The 11,847-nt window shown below is 59.1% G+C and overlaps 7 protein-coding genes across 7 annotated transcripts; 3 read left to right on the plus strand and 4 right to left on the minus strand.

Moving 5' to 3' along the window:
- Nucleotides 1-376: 376 nt before the first annotated feature.
- On the plus strand, nucleotides 377-656 carry BO70DRAFT_400965 (uncharacterized protein; the record flags this gene model as incomplete). The annotated part of the gene is made up of 2 exons (XM_025546967.1): nucleotides 377-437; nucleotides 529-656. The coding sequence occupies 2 exons, from the start codon at nucleotides 377-379 to the stop codon at nucleotides 654-656; spliced, it is 189 nt and encodes a 62-aa protein (XP_025394686.1).
- Nucleotides 657-676: 20 nt separating this feature from the next.
- Nucleotides 677-847, plus strand: BO70DRAFT_301980 (uncharacterized protein; the record flags this gene model as incomplete). Its single annotated transcript, XM_025539729.1, has 1 exon — nucleotides 677-847. A coding segment is annotated over one exon (171 nt), but the record flags the coding sequence as incomplete, so codon positions are not given.
- Nucleotides 848-1,034: 187 nt separating this feature from the next.
- On the minus strand, nucleotides 1,035-2,598 carry BO70DRAFT_433262 (LIP-domain-containing protein; the record flags this gene model as incomplete). The annotated part of the gene is made up of 3 exons (XM_025548397.1): nucleotides 1,035-2,170; nucleotides 2,206-2,511; nucleotides 2,579-2,598. The coding sequence occupies 3 exons, from the start codon at nucleotides 2,596-2,598 to the stop codon at nucleotides 1,201-1,203; spliced, it is 1,296 nt and encodes a 431-aa protein (XP_025394688.1). The 3' UTR covers nucleotides 1,035-1,200.
- An 897-nt stretch (nucleotides 2,599-3,495) lies between these two features.
- Nucleotides 3,496-4,610, minus strand: BO70DRAFT_366633 (SDR family oxidoreductase). Its single transcript, XM_025544382.1, has 2 exons — nucleotides 4,170-4,610; nucleotides 3,496-4,119 (listed from the first exon to the last, which is right to left on the minus strand). The coding sequence occupies exons 1-2, from the start codon at nucleotides 4,577-4,579 to the stop codon at nucleotides 3,723-3,725; spliced, it is 807 nt and encodes a 268-aa protein (XP_025394689.1). The 5' UTR covers nucleotides 4,580-4,610; the 3' UTR covers nucleotides 3,496-3,722.
- A 1,482-nt stretch (nucleotides 4,611-6,092) lies between these two features.
- BO70DRAFT_346165 (alpha/beta-hydrolase) lies at nucleotides 6,093-7,783 on the plus strand (the record flags this gene model as incomplete). The annotated part of the gene is made up of 4 exons (XM_025541528.1): nucleotides 6,093-6,337; nucleotides 6,445-6,622; nucleotides 6,664-7,351; nucleotides 7,418-7,783. 4 exons carry the CDS (start codon nucleotides 6,093-6,095, stop codon nucleotides 7,513-7,515), a joined length of 1,209 nt encoding a protein of 402 aa, XP_025394690.1. The 3' UTR covers nucleotides 7,516-7,783.
- On the minus strand, nucleotides 7,431-8,734 carry BO70DRAFT_346168 (isopenicillin N synthase family dioxygenase; the record flags this gene model as incomplete). The annotated part of the gene is made up of 2 exons (XM_025541529.1): nucleotides 7,431-8,409; nucleotides 8,472-8,734. 2 exons carry the CDS (start codon nucleotides 8,732-8,734, stop codon nucleotides 7,653-7,655), a joined length of 1,020 nt encoding a protein of 339 aa, XP_025394691.1. The 3' UTR covers nucleotides 7,431-7,652.
- A 1,647-nt stretch (nucleotides 8,735-10,381) lies between these two features.
- Nucleotides 10,382-11,492, minus strand: BO70DRAFT_257485 (uncharacterized protein; the record flags this gene model as incomplete). The annotated part of the gene is made up of 2 exons (XM_025538865.1): nucleotides 10,382-11,361; nucleotides 11,417-11,492. Coding segments are annotated over 2 exons (1,056 nt in total), but the record flags the coding sequence as incomplete, so codon positions are not given.
- Nucleotides 11,493-11,847: the final 355 nt, after the last annotated feature.

The raw sequence follows: 11,847 nt of genomic DNA on the forward strand, positions 1-11,847 counted from the left end.
CCGGAAGTGGTATCTAATCTTCCACGTGAATCGTCATGGTGTACGGAGCAGAGGTGTTGCTTTATCATTCCGATTGTAAACCAACACGAAAATAAGAAAGAGAGAAACGAAGCTAGTTTACTCGAGATGTCCAGACATACAACCTGATAGGATAATCTTCCAACGGGGTCTTACCCTTCAACGAGAGCTTTCGGGCCATACAAATCAGTGCCTGCCTCCCATAACACGCAGTATGGTATGTAGCTGCTCTTCTCACATTCCCAGGGCCAGGCGATCGAGCAGAACCAGCGGACCTGCGCTAGCACGCCACCATGGATCTCGGATAGTTAAAGCATGCCGCTGATTAACTTCTAGGTAACCTTGATAATCTGCTCAGATGACGCAAACTCTCACCGATACCGAGACATCGCCCATTTATTTGGTCTCTGCAGCCAGAGGTATGTAGTGGAACCGGAACAGAGCTCAAGAGACATGAGAAGATGTCTACATCCAGGCTGGGTGGGCCCAGTAGCGATGACAAAACTTTAGTCAGGGTCATCAACCCCAACTACTACAAGATAGACTGGGACCTGGACAGCGAGATCGCGGTGGCTAAGTTTGTCCGCAAGTCGTTCCAGTCCGCGCCGTTGAAGCACATCATCGCGGAGGATATCTAGAAAGAGTGGCTGTTTGAAAGGGCGGCGTGATCAACGAGCAGCTGCAGGTCTACGGCACCAGCAACGTGCGCGTGGTGGATGCCTCGGTGGTGCCCCTTCCAGGTGTGCGGCCATCTGGTGAGCACGTTGTATGCGGTGGCCGAGCGCACCTCGGATCTGATCAAGGAAGGGTCTTCTCGGTTCCAGACTGACGATCCTTCAAACTACGTATCGTCTCCGTTATCATCATCATCATACCTATTGCGGGGTTTTTAGATCGTTCTAATCGACTGGTTTCTCTTTTGACCAATCGACGGGGAAGGCGAACGAACCCCTTCTCTTTCACTCCATACCATCTACATAATCTACACTATGGACGTTCTACCCATTGCGCATGTCCGAGAAGTTATGGTTGATTAAGCAATAGCTATCTTTCTAATATTATCTCCCCGTGGTATATTAATCATTCGGATCGGGTCCATCGCTATTCATCGCCGTTCGTACTGTACAAAAGATCATGCGGTGGCATCCACCGGAGTCACAGAGCAATCCCCGGTCCCCTACTTTACAAGGGCGAGGAGGTGATGTTCAGGGTGACGTTGCGGATGGTGCACCCGGAGGTGGCATACTTGGAGGCATAGGTGCCGTCGAAGATGCTGGTCAGCCAGGCCCAGGCGCGGGCGTCCGAGTTGACCTCCTCGGCCGAGTGGCCGCCGACGGTGTTGCGCTCGTACAGGATGTTGACGCCGACGCCGCAGTAGCGGGCGATCAGCTGGTCGCTGTCGGCGATGGGGCTGACCTCGTCGTTGATGGCCTTGTAGGCGAAGACGGGCATCTGGGGCACGCCGTGGTAGCCCATGTAGCCGTCCTGGTTCAGGGCCTTCTGCACGACGGGGTTGTAGAAGGTCTCGTAGCCGTCGACGAAGTAGTCGAAGATGTCCTGCTCGAGGTAGTACAGCTCGGCCTCGTCCAGGTCCAGGTCCTTGGTGGCCAGGAAGCGGGCCCTGTTGTAGGTGCCGTTGGGCTTGAGCTGGCTGACGATGTAGGCGTAGGTGTCCGGGTGCTGGCTCGAGATGCCCAGGATGGCGGCGGGGACGAGCCCGGCGCTCAGGGTGCCGGAGACGCTGTCCATGACGTTGGTGATGTTGGGGGTGAGCCCGCCCACGGCGGCGCCACTGAACGTCAGCTCGGGGGCATACTGGCCCTGCAGCTCGGCGGCCCATTCACTGGCCAGGGCACCGCCCGAGTAGCCCCAGAGGGCGTACCGCGCGTGCTCGTCCAGCCCGAAGCCGGACGACAGCACGGCACGCACCGAGTCGAGCGTGGCATGGCCCGACGCGACACCCGCGGTGAAGGAGGCCAGGGGACCCTCGAAGTCGGGCACGTTGACGAACCAGCCCAGCTTCAGCGCGGTGGCGATGTCCGTGGACGGGTCGGTGTACATGGCATAGCTGGGGCTGGCGTTGACGTCGAACGAGTCGTAGGCGATCTGGTAGGAGAGCAGGCTGCTGCCGTTGGCGGCGGCGGCGGCGGCGCTGAGGGGGGCACCAGCAGGGTGGTCACGGCCCACGAGGGCTTGTACAGACTGTTGGTGGTGCGGTACAGGATGTTGTAGGCGGCGGAGGCGTTGCCCACGACGGTGGTGAGGTTGCCGGGGGCCGCGCGGATGCGCAGGATCTCTCCGGGGGCGGCCGACTCGAAGCCGCGGGGGGCTGAGTACCACGGGTCCTCGCTGGGGGGATCGGGGTCGAGCCCAGGATGGGGGGCAGCGCAGAGGCGCCCTGCAGGAGGCTCGCGGCCAGGAGGAGCACCGAGGGGACGTACATGACGGGAAGAAGAGGGGAGAGGGGAGAGGGGGAGGGGAGGAGGTGCAGAGCTGGAAGGGAGGGCCAGGCGACGGGGGGGATTTGTTTTTATAAAGGCGGCGGACTTCGCTCGGGCACAGAACGAAGGATCCATCCATGGCTGGGGTGGTTTGGGTGTCCGTTGGCCTATGGGAGGGCGGCGGATACGGGCGAGATGCTGCTTGTCGGATGGCCAGCCAGGCAGAGACGAAGTGCCACCAGACTCGCTTGGGAAATTACTGGGTCGGTGCACTGGACTAGACCAGATAGCTAGCTGGTGCAGCTGGTGCAGCTGGTGCTTGTCGGCTGGGATGGCCTCGATGACGGAACGGTGGGCCCGCCCTAACGTCGCCCTAACGCGCCCCGAACCAGGCAGCTGCCCGGATACGGCGGATGGTTCGGATGTTGTCGCTGACCGCTCCCACCGACCATTGTTGATTCCTGGTGGTGGCTGCTGACCTGCGCAAGTCCGATCGTGAGATGCAGCGTCAGGGGGAAAATGCGGGCACTTATGGGAGGGCGTGGAAGCTGGTTCCGGGCAGCGTGGATGCCGACAGCGAGGGCGAGGCCGAGCGCGATAACGAGGAGTCAGTTAGTGATGGAGGGCCCCACGGCAGGCGGCCACCCGGCGGGGGAATTTTCTCCCCGCTCCTCAGTAGTCCTCCCAGCATGCATTGCTTCATCTCAACCTGAGACATGTCGTCGATTGTGGCCCGTCGATCATCATGCTGACGGCGTTGCGACCGCTATCACATGCTGATACATATATATTAGTACTTTACCGAGCACTCTGGATGTGCTCCCATGCCGGACGCCATGGCGCATTCAAGTGGGGTGATATCACTGGTATTTTACAGAATTGGCGTCAAGAAAGGGTGCTTGCGCGGCCTTGCAGAAAGGATAGGGGGTCTGCGCTATCATTGTCTCTCCATGACTCGGCAGTCAACTGGACAGGATTACCCCGTGTCATGGACAAACATAGGGGGATGTGATTCATTGTCTCCCTCCGAAATATCCCCGCATCGAAATACTGCCCATGGCAATGGCTGCTGCCCCTCTGCGATCCAAAGCATTCGAAATTGATGGCCACTTCTCGGATGCCCCTAGCAGCTATATGGCATCGCCGAATCGCTCTACTGAACAGGTGTCCAGACACCTACTACTATCTACATAGGCGTAAGGAGACATGGTTTGACACATCCTATCTACCACCCCACACACACACACACACACCGACAACCTCCTACCACGGCAGATCCAACCCATCATACTGGTTCAGCCCCGGGTTCCGCTCCCACCCAGGCACATGGATATTCAAGAATCGCCCGTTCGCCTCCGTCCCCGAGGTCCGAATCGAGTCCAGCACGCAGCGAACCCCCGTCTCCACGGGCAGATCCGCATGCGCGTTCGCTTCGTTGGACTTCAACCACTGTCCGGCATCAGCTTCGCTCGCAGACGACCCGCCAGGATAATGACCACTTACCCCCGGGCTGATGCAGTACACGGTGAATCCCTCGTGCCGCAGCTCCTGGGCGTAGATCACCGTCATCATGTTCAAGGCCGCCTTGGTGATCTTGTATGCGGGGGTCGGGAGGACGCCGAAGACGTTCTGCTTGGCGATCGAGCCGACGCTGGTGGAACTGCGGTGGGTTAGGACCTGCAGTCAGTGTCCCTCGCCCGAGTCACTCACATGTTGATGACTCTCTTCATCTGCCCCCGGCGCAGCAGCGGGAGGAATGCCTGGATCATGATATGTGGTCCGTTCACGTTGATCCGGAAGGTGTCCTCCAGGTCTTGCATGGCTTCGATGGGGCACCAAGCCGTCACACCGGCGTTGTTGATGAGCACGTCCAGTCCCTTGCCATCCAGTGTGCGCTCCACCGCCTGCACGGCATCCCGGATGCTATTGGGGTCCGTCACGTCGATCGGAACATGGGCGACGCGTCCGGGATGCTGTTCAGCGAGCTCTTCCAGGCTGGCATTGAGGGATCGCGATGTCGCAAAGATCGTTCCCACCTCGGTGGCGGGCTTGGCAGCCAACTGGCGAGCGATCTCGAATCCAATCCCGCGAGAGGCGCCGGTGATCAGGTAGGACGCCATGGTAAACTGCTGGAAGAGAAGAAGACTCAGGCCGTGTTGGGATCTGGGGAAATGATGGCAGCCTTTATACATCCTGCTCAGAGTTTGAGGTTCCACGGTCCACGGTGACCGACGTCACTATCTCCGGCCAGCCCCTGTTGATGCGATCCACCGGCGATAGTCCGGGGATAATCCTGTTAATACCGACCGCAGGTGAAAAGAGGGTGGATTGGGGGGCCTTAGCCCTGTGCGACCTCGGAGTTGCCGAAATGATCAACCACCTGGTGACTATGCATCCGGGAACGGATGATGGAGGATTAGCCCGGGCATGGGGTAAGATCATCCAAGGCTGCGCCACGAATCGCCGGCGAGCTGGACATGAGGAGCGTGGTTCTCCTTGCATGGCCATGTGGTGAAGGAGAATGTACCACGAAGCATGAAGGCCCTCCAAACTAACTATACGACGGAGTAATGCGATCTATACCGGGTGACTGCTACCAAGCTAACCAAGTCAGAGGACTCGTGTCCCCTATTCATACTTTGCTAAGTGACCACCAGTTCCTGAATCTTCATGCGCTGAAATGGAGAATACACCGAAACTGTCCCCCTTCAGCTGTGGTCGGCGTGCAAAATCGCGTCCTCGCTGGCACTCGTCAACACTGTCTCTGATTTGGTGGACTGCGCCCGATGAAAGATCCCATCAAGTGTCAAACAGGACCCGGTATCGTCCAGATTGAGCGCGATTAAGTCATCTACGCGCGTTAGATAACATCTCATTCAAAAACTAGCATGAGAAGGATCGGCCTGTGAAGTCCAGAATCCAGCCGGGGGAATTGGCGTCCGCGCCGTCGAGGTGGGGCTTTTAGATAGATAATACATGTTGGAGTGATCCACAGGCTCAGGGACTAAGCAGGTTAATTAAACATCGTGCCGTGTGTGGCGTGCGACGAGCAAGACGAGAGACGCGATAATCACTCGAAGGGGGGGACTCGCAGTGCAAGGTGATCCACGCAGAGCGATATATCTAGACACCACACGGGGAACATTGGCGCAGTCAGGGTTAACTGTGTACTTTTGCGACCGGGGAAATGTGCCATCCACCGCAGCTGTAAAACATTGTATCTCTCTATCATGGAGGTGGAGGGGAACCTAGAGCTCGCAACAGGGAAGAAAGCAGGGCTAGTCAGCCGGGCTAGCCAGGGGGCGGGCAAAGAGCCCAAAAGGGGGCCTATCATGCCAGGCAGTTGGGACAGGGACGGGCAAACCGGTCGGCCGATGCTCTGGCGTGTCTCCAGACAACGGAGTTTATTGATTTCGAACCAGGCCGATTTTCCCTCCATCGGTGGCTGGGATATTGTGTCCTTGGCCCGAGAGACACACCACTCTGGCCCATTATCGTAGGAAACATCTGGACTTTATTAAAGAATCCGAGGGAACCATTCACTCCCAACTGAGCAACGCCACCAGTCACCTCTCCCGTCGTCCTCGCAATTACGCTGCTTCTTCCCATTCTCCAAGAACCAACATGGTCCTCATGACTGCTGCTCTGCTGCTGATCGCCGCCCTTCCCCTGGCTGGAGCCCTGACTCCCAACGTCCTCACTGTATCGACCGACAATGGAGCTGTTACGGGCCATCGATCGGTCACTCACCCAGAGGTCCTCGATTTCCTGGGCATCCCCTTTGCGCAACCCCCCATGGGCAATCTACGCTGGGAGGCGCCGCAGAAATACCACGGCAACGGCACGTACGTGGCGAAGAGCTTTGTGAGGATTACCCAGTCCGAACCCAGTCATGAAAAGACTCGACTAACCTTTGTCATGACTAGGGGGCGTGAGTCGATCGTCCATGCAAGCAGATCTGTTTTAACAGCTAACAATGGCTCAGGGACTGTCCCTACACGCACACGGCCCTCTACACGTACCCGAATGAGATGGAGCAGTTTCCCGACATCATGCGGGCCTTTGTGGGCTCGGAGAGTGACAACCCCCAGAGCGAGGACTGTCTCACGTTGAATATCTGGACCCGCGAGACCGACAGCCACATCCCGAAGCCGGTATATGTGGTTCTTCGGGCCTCGCTTGACTCGATACGTACTAACTCCAGCGAGGGTCAGGGTACACTCCGGGCACCACGAACACCCTCTTCTACGACGGAGCTGGGTTCGCGAGCGACCAGGACATCATCGTCGTGACCTGCAACTACCGCATGACCGTGTTCAGCTTCCCGGGCATCCCAGGCCCGTCGACCAGCAACTTTGGCCTGCTGGACCAGCGCGCCGCCGTGGAGTGGATGAGAGACAACATCGCAGGCTTTGGCGGTGATAGCAGCCGTATCACCATCTCCGGACAGTCGGGTGGCAGCGCCATGGTGGACTACTGGGCCTACGCCTGGCCCGAGGACTCGATCGTGGCCGGGCTCATCTCGCATTCAGGCACGGCCCTGAGCTTCGGGGCCAACTCCGCCACGCTGTCCGCGGACAACTGGGCCAACATCACCATGCAGCTGGGATGTCACGCCGTGGGAGATCCTCTGGCCTGCATGAAGCGCCAGAATGCCTGGCGCTTCCGCTACTTCGCCGACTGGGACAACACCCGTCTGTACCCGACCAGCGGCGCGTACCATGGCGTCGACCTGAACATGATCTACGGCAGCTCGGCGCTGTTTACACTTGTGTCTGAATCTGCTGGGCAGACGGTGCGGACGGCCAGGATGCGGAAGGCATGGGCGGCATTCGTCGCCGATCCGCACGACGGCCTATCCAACCTGGGCTGGCCCATCTTTGATTTGCACAGTACGTCGTCCCTGTGCTTATGATTTTGATTCGGGATCAATCAAATAACTAGCTCGCGCAATGTAGGCGACACCCTGGTAATTCTGGGATATGACAACCAACCGAATATTACATTTGTCAGCCCATCCGTGTATAACCAAGCGTGTGTCAACATCACCGTTTGAAAGCCATCTATCCCTCATTAACGGTATAATTACCCACTACCTGTTTGCAGCGCACGTGAAAATGCAGTTCCCGAGCTCCTACCGCAGGCAACCTTTGACTTTCTCCCTCTCTATGCCAGTAAGAATGGTCCGTGCCGTCAACCCTCCAGATCCTGATACTCCACCCACGTCTGCATCTTTGACCGCACATGGTCCCCGTACACCACCGCCTCACCCTCCCCGTCGACGGGCGACACCACGCACGCCTCCCCGGGCTCGAAGAAGAAGGGCACGCTGATCCGACCGAGGCGCCTTGGGATCCCATCGCGGGGTCCTGCCGGGGCGCGCACGCGATGCATAGTGGCCACGAACCGACCCCCCGAGACTGTGGCCATCAGGTCGCCGATGTTCACCACCAAGGATCCCGGGATATACGGGGCGGGAATCCAGCGTCCCGCGGCGTTGCGGACCTCCAGGCCCCCCGTCGGGTCTTGATGCAGGAGGGTCAGGATGCCGCTGTCAGTGTGGGGGGTGCAGCTCAGCCGGACGTCCGAGGGGACATCTGGGCTCGACCCCAGTCCCGAATCCGAGTCGTCCCGGGGGGCGGGTGATACCACGGGGTAGTGGAGAAGACGCAGGGTGCTCAGGGAGTCGACCAGGTAGTCGTCAAAAAAGCCTGCCGGCTTTCCCAGTGACAATGCCAGGAGGGAGAGGAGCTGAGACGCTAGAGTCTGGAGCTCAGCGTACAGTTGCTCCAGGCGACGTCGCGACTGGAAGTCCCCGGCGGGCCAGACGTTGGGCTCGGAGAGGAGGATCTTCGAGGGGGTGGCAGGCGTGAGTGGTGCGGTCGGGGGGCCTATTTCGAAGCCTTCCTTGAGGTTGTCGGTGTCCTGCATCGGCTGCGTGGGGAAGTATCTGACACCCGGTAAATCCGGCATTAGCCATCTGTCGGCCGACCATTCTCAGGGAGGGCAGACCCTCGGTAGACGTTGTGGTTTTCCGCCCGGAAGGAGCTCTTGGCCAGGGCCATCTTGCGCTCTGGGGGCAGAGAGAAGAACTCGCGGGCCATGCTGAAGACCTCGTCGTGGGAAAAGCTCAACGGGGGGTTGGCCAGATAGGCGAACCCGGTGGTGGTGAAGACGTCATGGAGACGCTGGCTCAGCTCGGGCAGCTCCGAGGGCGAGTGATGGCGGAGGGCCGAGACGTCGATGATGGGTAGGGCATCAAAACTGGTGGCCATCGTGGATTGTCTTCTCGAGGCCCTGCGGGGGGCGAGGGGGTTAAATACGATGGGAAGGGCTGCGCGCGGATAATAAGGATGAGGTGGCACGCGGGGAAGCTTTCTCCAGCCAAGGACCGGGTCGTATGCACCAGCTCAGTCTAGCGGTCAAGTTCGGTTGCTGTCAGATCTACGCTGCACGCACCAGGATCGGTCTTGCTGTTGCCCAATCGCAATCCGGTCATGGCGCTCAAAGAAGCTTGGGTCGTTTTATCTCGACAGCGAGTGGAAGGCAAATCCGCTCCGTGCCCTGCATCAGCCGGATGGATGGGCTTCTATGTCGCCCAGATACCCCTCTTCTTGTCCCACTCGAGGGATGTCCCCCTCCAAAGATGTCGTGGGGGGCAAGGTCGTGATTTAAAGCATCCCTCCCCCAGAAATATCTGGCGCACCGAGACCCTCCGGGGCGCTTTCCGAGGAACTGGCCCGCCACGGACTCTAGAGAGGGCGAATCGCCCGCTGTACTGGAGAGATGTGGTTGAAAGTCTCTTGGAGTAATGCTGTCAGTATTCTGTAGCTTGTGTATCAGTTTCCGTCCCGTTCTGCTACACATCACCAGGTAGATGAACATGTTACGTAGCGAAATTGCCGCTACGATAGTGCATGTCTGAGAATACATCATTCAACAGTCCGCTCAAACGTCTTCTTCCGGACGCTTAGATTTTCGTCAAGTGGCCCTAGTTGACAGAATGTCAATGCTAGACCATCAGAGACGGACTGAAAGTTCCAGGGCCCCTGTAAACGAGCTCAACACCATGTGCTGGACCGGGGGCCAGCGAGGGATGACCGACGGATACCGGCAATTCCGCTTAAGGAGTTAGACAAAAGCCATACACGGCCAGCCGAGCCAGTATCCCTTGCGTCGGGGTTGTGGGCCGGGAATGTGGCTGTGGACCTGTCCTACTCCTCACTCGCATTCTAGGATGTCTAGATCACATCCCGGAGTTGGCCTCTAAGTCTAATCTGGTTGGCATTCCGGCACATCCATCTCAGTGGAAAGGGGGTGGTCGAAGACCAACCTCAGAGTACCTGTCTGCTGGGGGAAGGAGGCTGTTGAACTCCAAATTATCCACTGACATGACATCTAAATATGATCATGATGTCTTTCTATCAGGCATCCTATGCCCAGACATATTCACGTATCGGATGGGATCCTGATCTGACTATTAAACCTCCAGGTCTTGGTCGATGATTCACGGTCACGGAGAAAAACGAATAAACGCAAAACAAAATCATTGAGTTAGAAGGTGTCCAGACCCCCGGGCAAAAGCAATCGCGATACATGGTATGGCAGAACGTTATTACATAACGGGCGAAGCATAGTTAGTTAACTACAGCCCAAGACCCTTGATCCGACCATAACATGTCCAGAGGCCTGATCCCTTGTCATAACTGGCAGGCCATCTGCTAGAGCAAGACCGACCATCAAATGCCACACATAGCCTGTGACGACTCCAATCACCGACCGCAACATTCACCGTGTTATCAATCTCAAGAACCCTTGTCAGATCGGGCCCCATCATCGGACCCAGGGACCAATGAGTCGGGATGTGTCTCCGGTCGAGGGCTCTCCGCACCACGGGCTTCCTGGGATGTCGCCGAGGCAGTCCACATGGCCTGACACGCCGGGGACAGAGCTGTAGGACCATCGCCTCCCACGCGACGCACCTCCAGCGGCCCGTTGCCCTGGCGGCACACCTCGAGGCTGGTGGTCGCGGTCTGGACGTAACTCACCAGTTCATTGATCAGCGAGATCAGCTTTCTCAAGGAAGTCTCGTTATCCCGCTCCCACTGGGCGAGTGTGTCCCGCATGTCTTGGACCTGCACGTCCTCGAACGTCCCCTGGCGGTGGTAGGCGACGGCGAGGGTGGGGATCTGGGAGACCCAGAGGAGCGGGGTGAGGTCCGTCATGTTGATCTCCTTTTTGATCTCGCGGGTTTTGAAGTCGAGCATGGAACGTGTCTTGATGTCCATCACCGCGCCGTGGGCAACGGGACGACCACCGTCTTCGACATGGAGGTCGCCCGTCGTCGCCGGCATCTGTCCGGATGGGCCGATGTTGAGCGTGGCAGCTACATCGGCCAGGCTGGTGTCGCTTTCGACTGTCCGGCTGTCCTCCGCCGGCTCCTCGGCGATAAAGCCGTCGGACTCGAAGCGCACCAGGTAGTGTCGCCCCCCGAAGTCGTATCGAATCAGTCGCTGGTGCGACGCCGAGTCGGCCAGCCCCGGGCCCCACGCGGTGTAGGCGTCGACGAAGTTGTGGCCGTAGCCGCGGACGTCGGGGATCAGCTCGGTCGGGCTGTTCTCGCGCCGGATGAAGAAGACGGTGCGGCCGACCCGGTCCATCACGAAGCGAAAGTCCCGCTCCACGCCGCGCACGAACCGGGACAGGTGTCCGAGGACGCTGGAGCAGGCGGCGACATCCACCCCGTGCGGGTCGAAGTGGGGATGCTGGCGGTGGACGGCGTGGCAGGAGGCGTCCCACGGGTGGGCGGGCGATCGGGCGGCGTTAGGGTCTCGCAGGTATTCGCCCCGGTCGGGGGGGACTCGCTGGGGGGATGGCAGGGGAGTCCACCGGGCCGGTTCACCTGTGGGGTGTTAGAGGGGATATCTCCGGGTGCCGGGACAGGAGGAGAGCCCTACCGGGGACCACGATGGACGGCACCGGCCGAGCCAGCCAGGTGTACGAGGCCACATGGGCAGTGGCGGTGATGCGCGGGTCTTCGGGGGCCTCCTGCAGCTCCTCGCGCTCGATCTCCACCAGCAGCCGACCGTACGGAGGGGCGGTGGATTGCTGCACGGGCGTTGGTTGTCTCTGGGCTGCCGAAGTGCCCTTGGTGAAGCGAGGGAAGCGACTCCCGCGGGAATGCCAGCGGTGGCTGGCTGGAGATGACGTTGTTCGCATGGCTATCTCGGAGGTACGGGGTAGTCAGGGCTGGAGAACCCCAGGAAGGCGATGAGGAGCGGGAGGAGGAGAAGGAGGAGAAGAAGAAGAAGAAGAAGAAAAAGAAGACGATGGAGACGAAGAGGAGGAGGCGAACAGGAAGGGAGAGGGGAGATTGGAGGTCCGCGAT

The sequence above is a fragment of the Aspergillus heteromorphus genome (assembly GCF_003184545.1).
Source record: "Aspergillus heteromorphus CBS 117.55 chromosome Unknown BO70scaffold_48, whole genome shotgun sequence".
In the NCBI taxonomy this organism is placed as follows: domain Eukaryota; kingdom Fungi; phylum Ascomycota; class Eurotiomycetes; order Eurotiales; family Aspergillaceae; genus Aspergillus; species Aspergillus heteromorphus.

What these genes read in the sequence shown, in the direction of transcription:
- BO70DRAFT_366633 (XM_025544382.1), bottom strand. Translation starts at nt 4,579, where the DNA reads ATGGCGTCCTACCTGATCACCGGCGCCTCTCGCGGGATTGGATTCGAG. An exon ending in ATGAAGAGAGTCATCAACAT is followed by an intron (nt 4,120 to 4,169) that starts GTGAGTGACTCG and finishes AACCCACCGCAG; the next exon opens with TTCCACCAGCGTCGGCTCGA.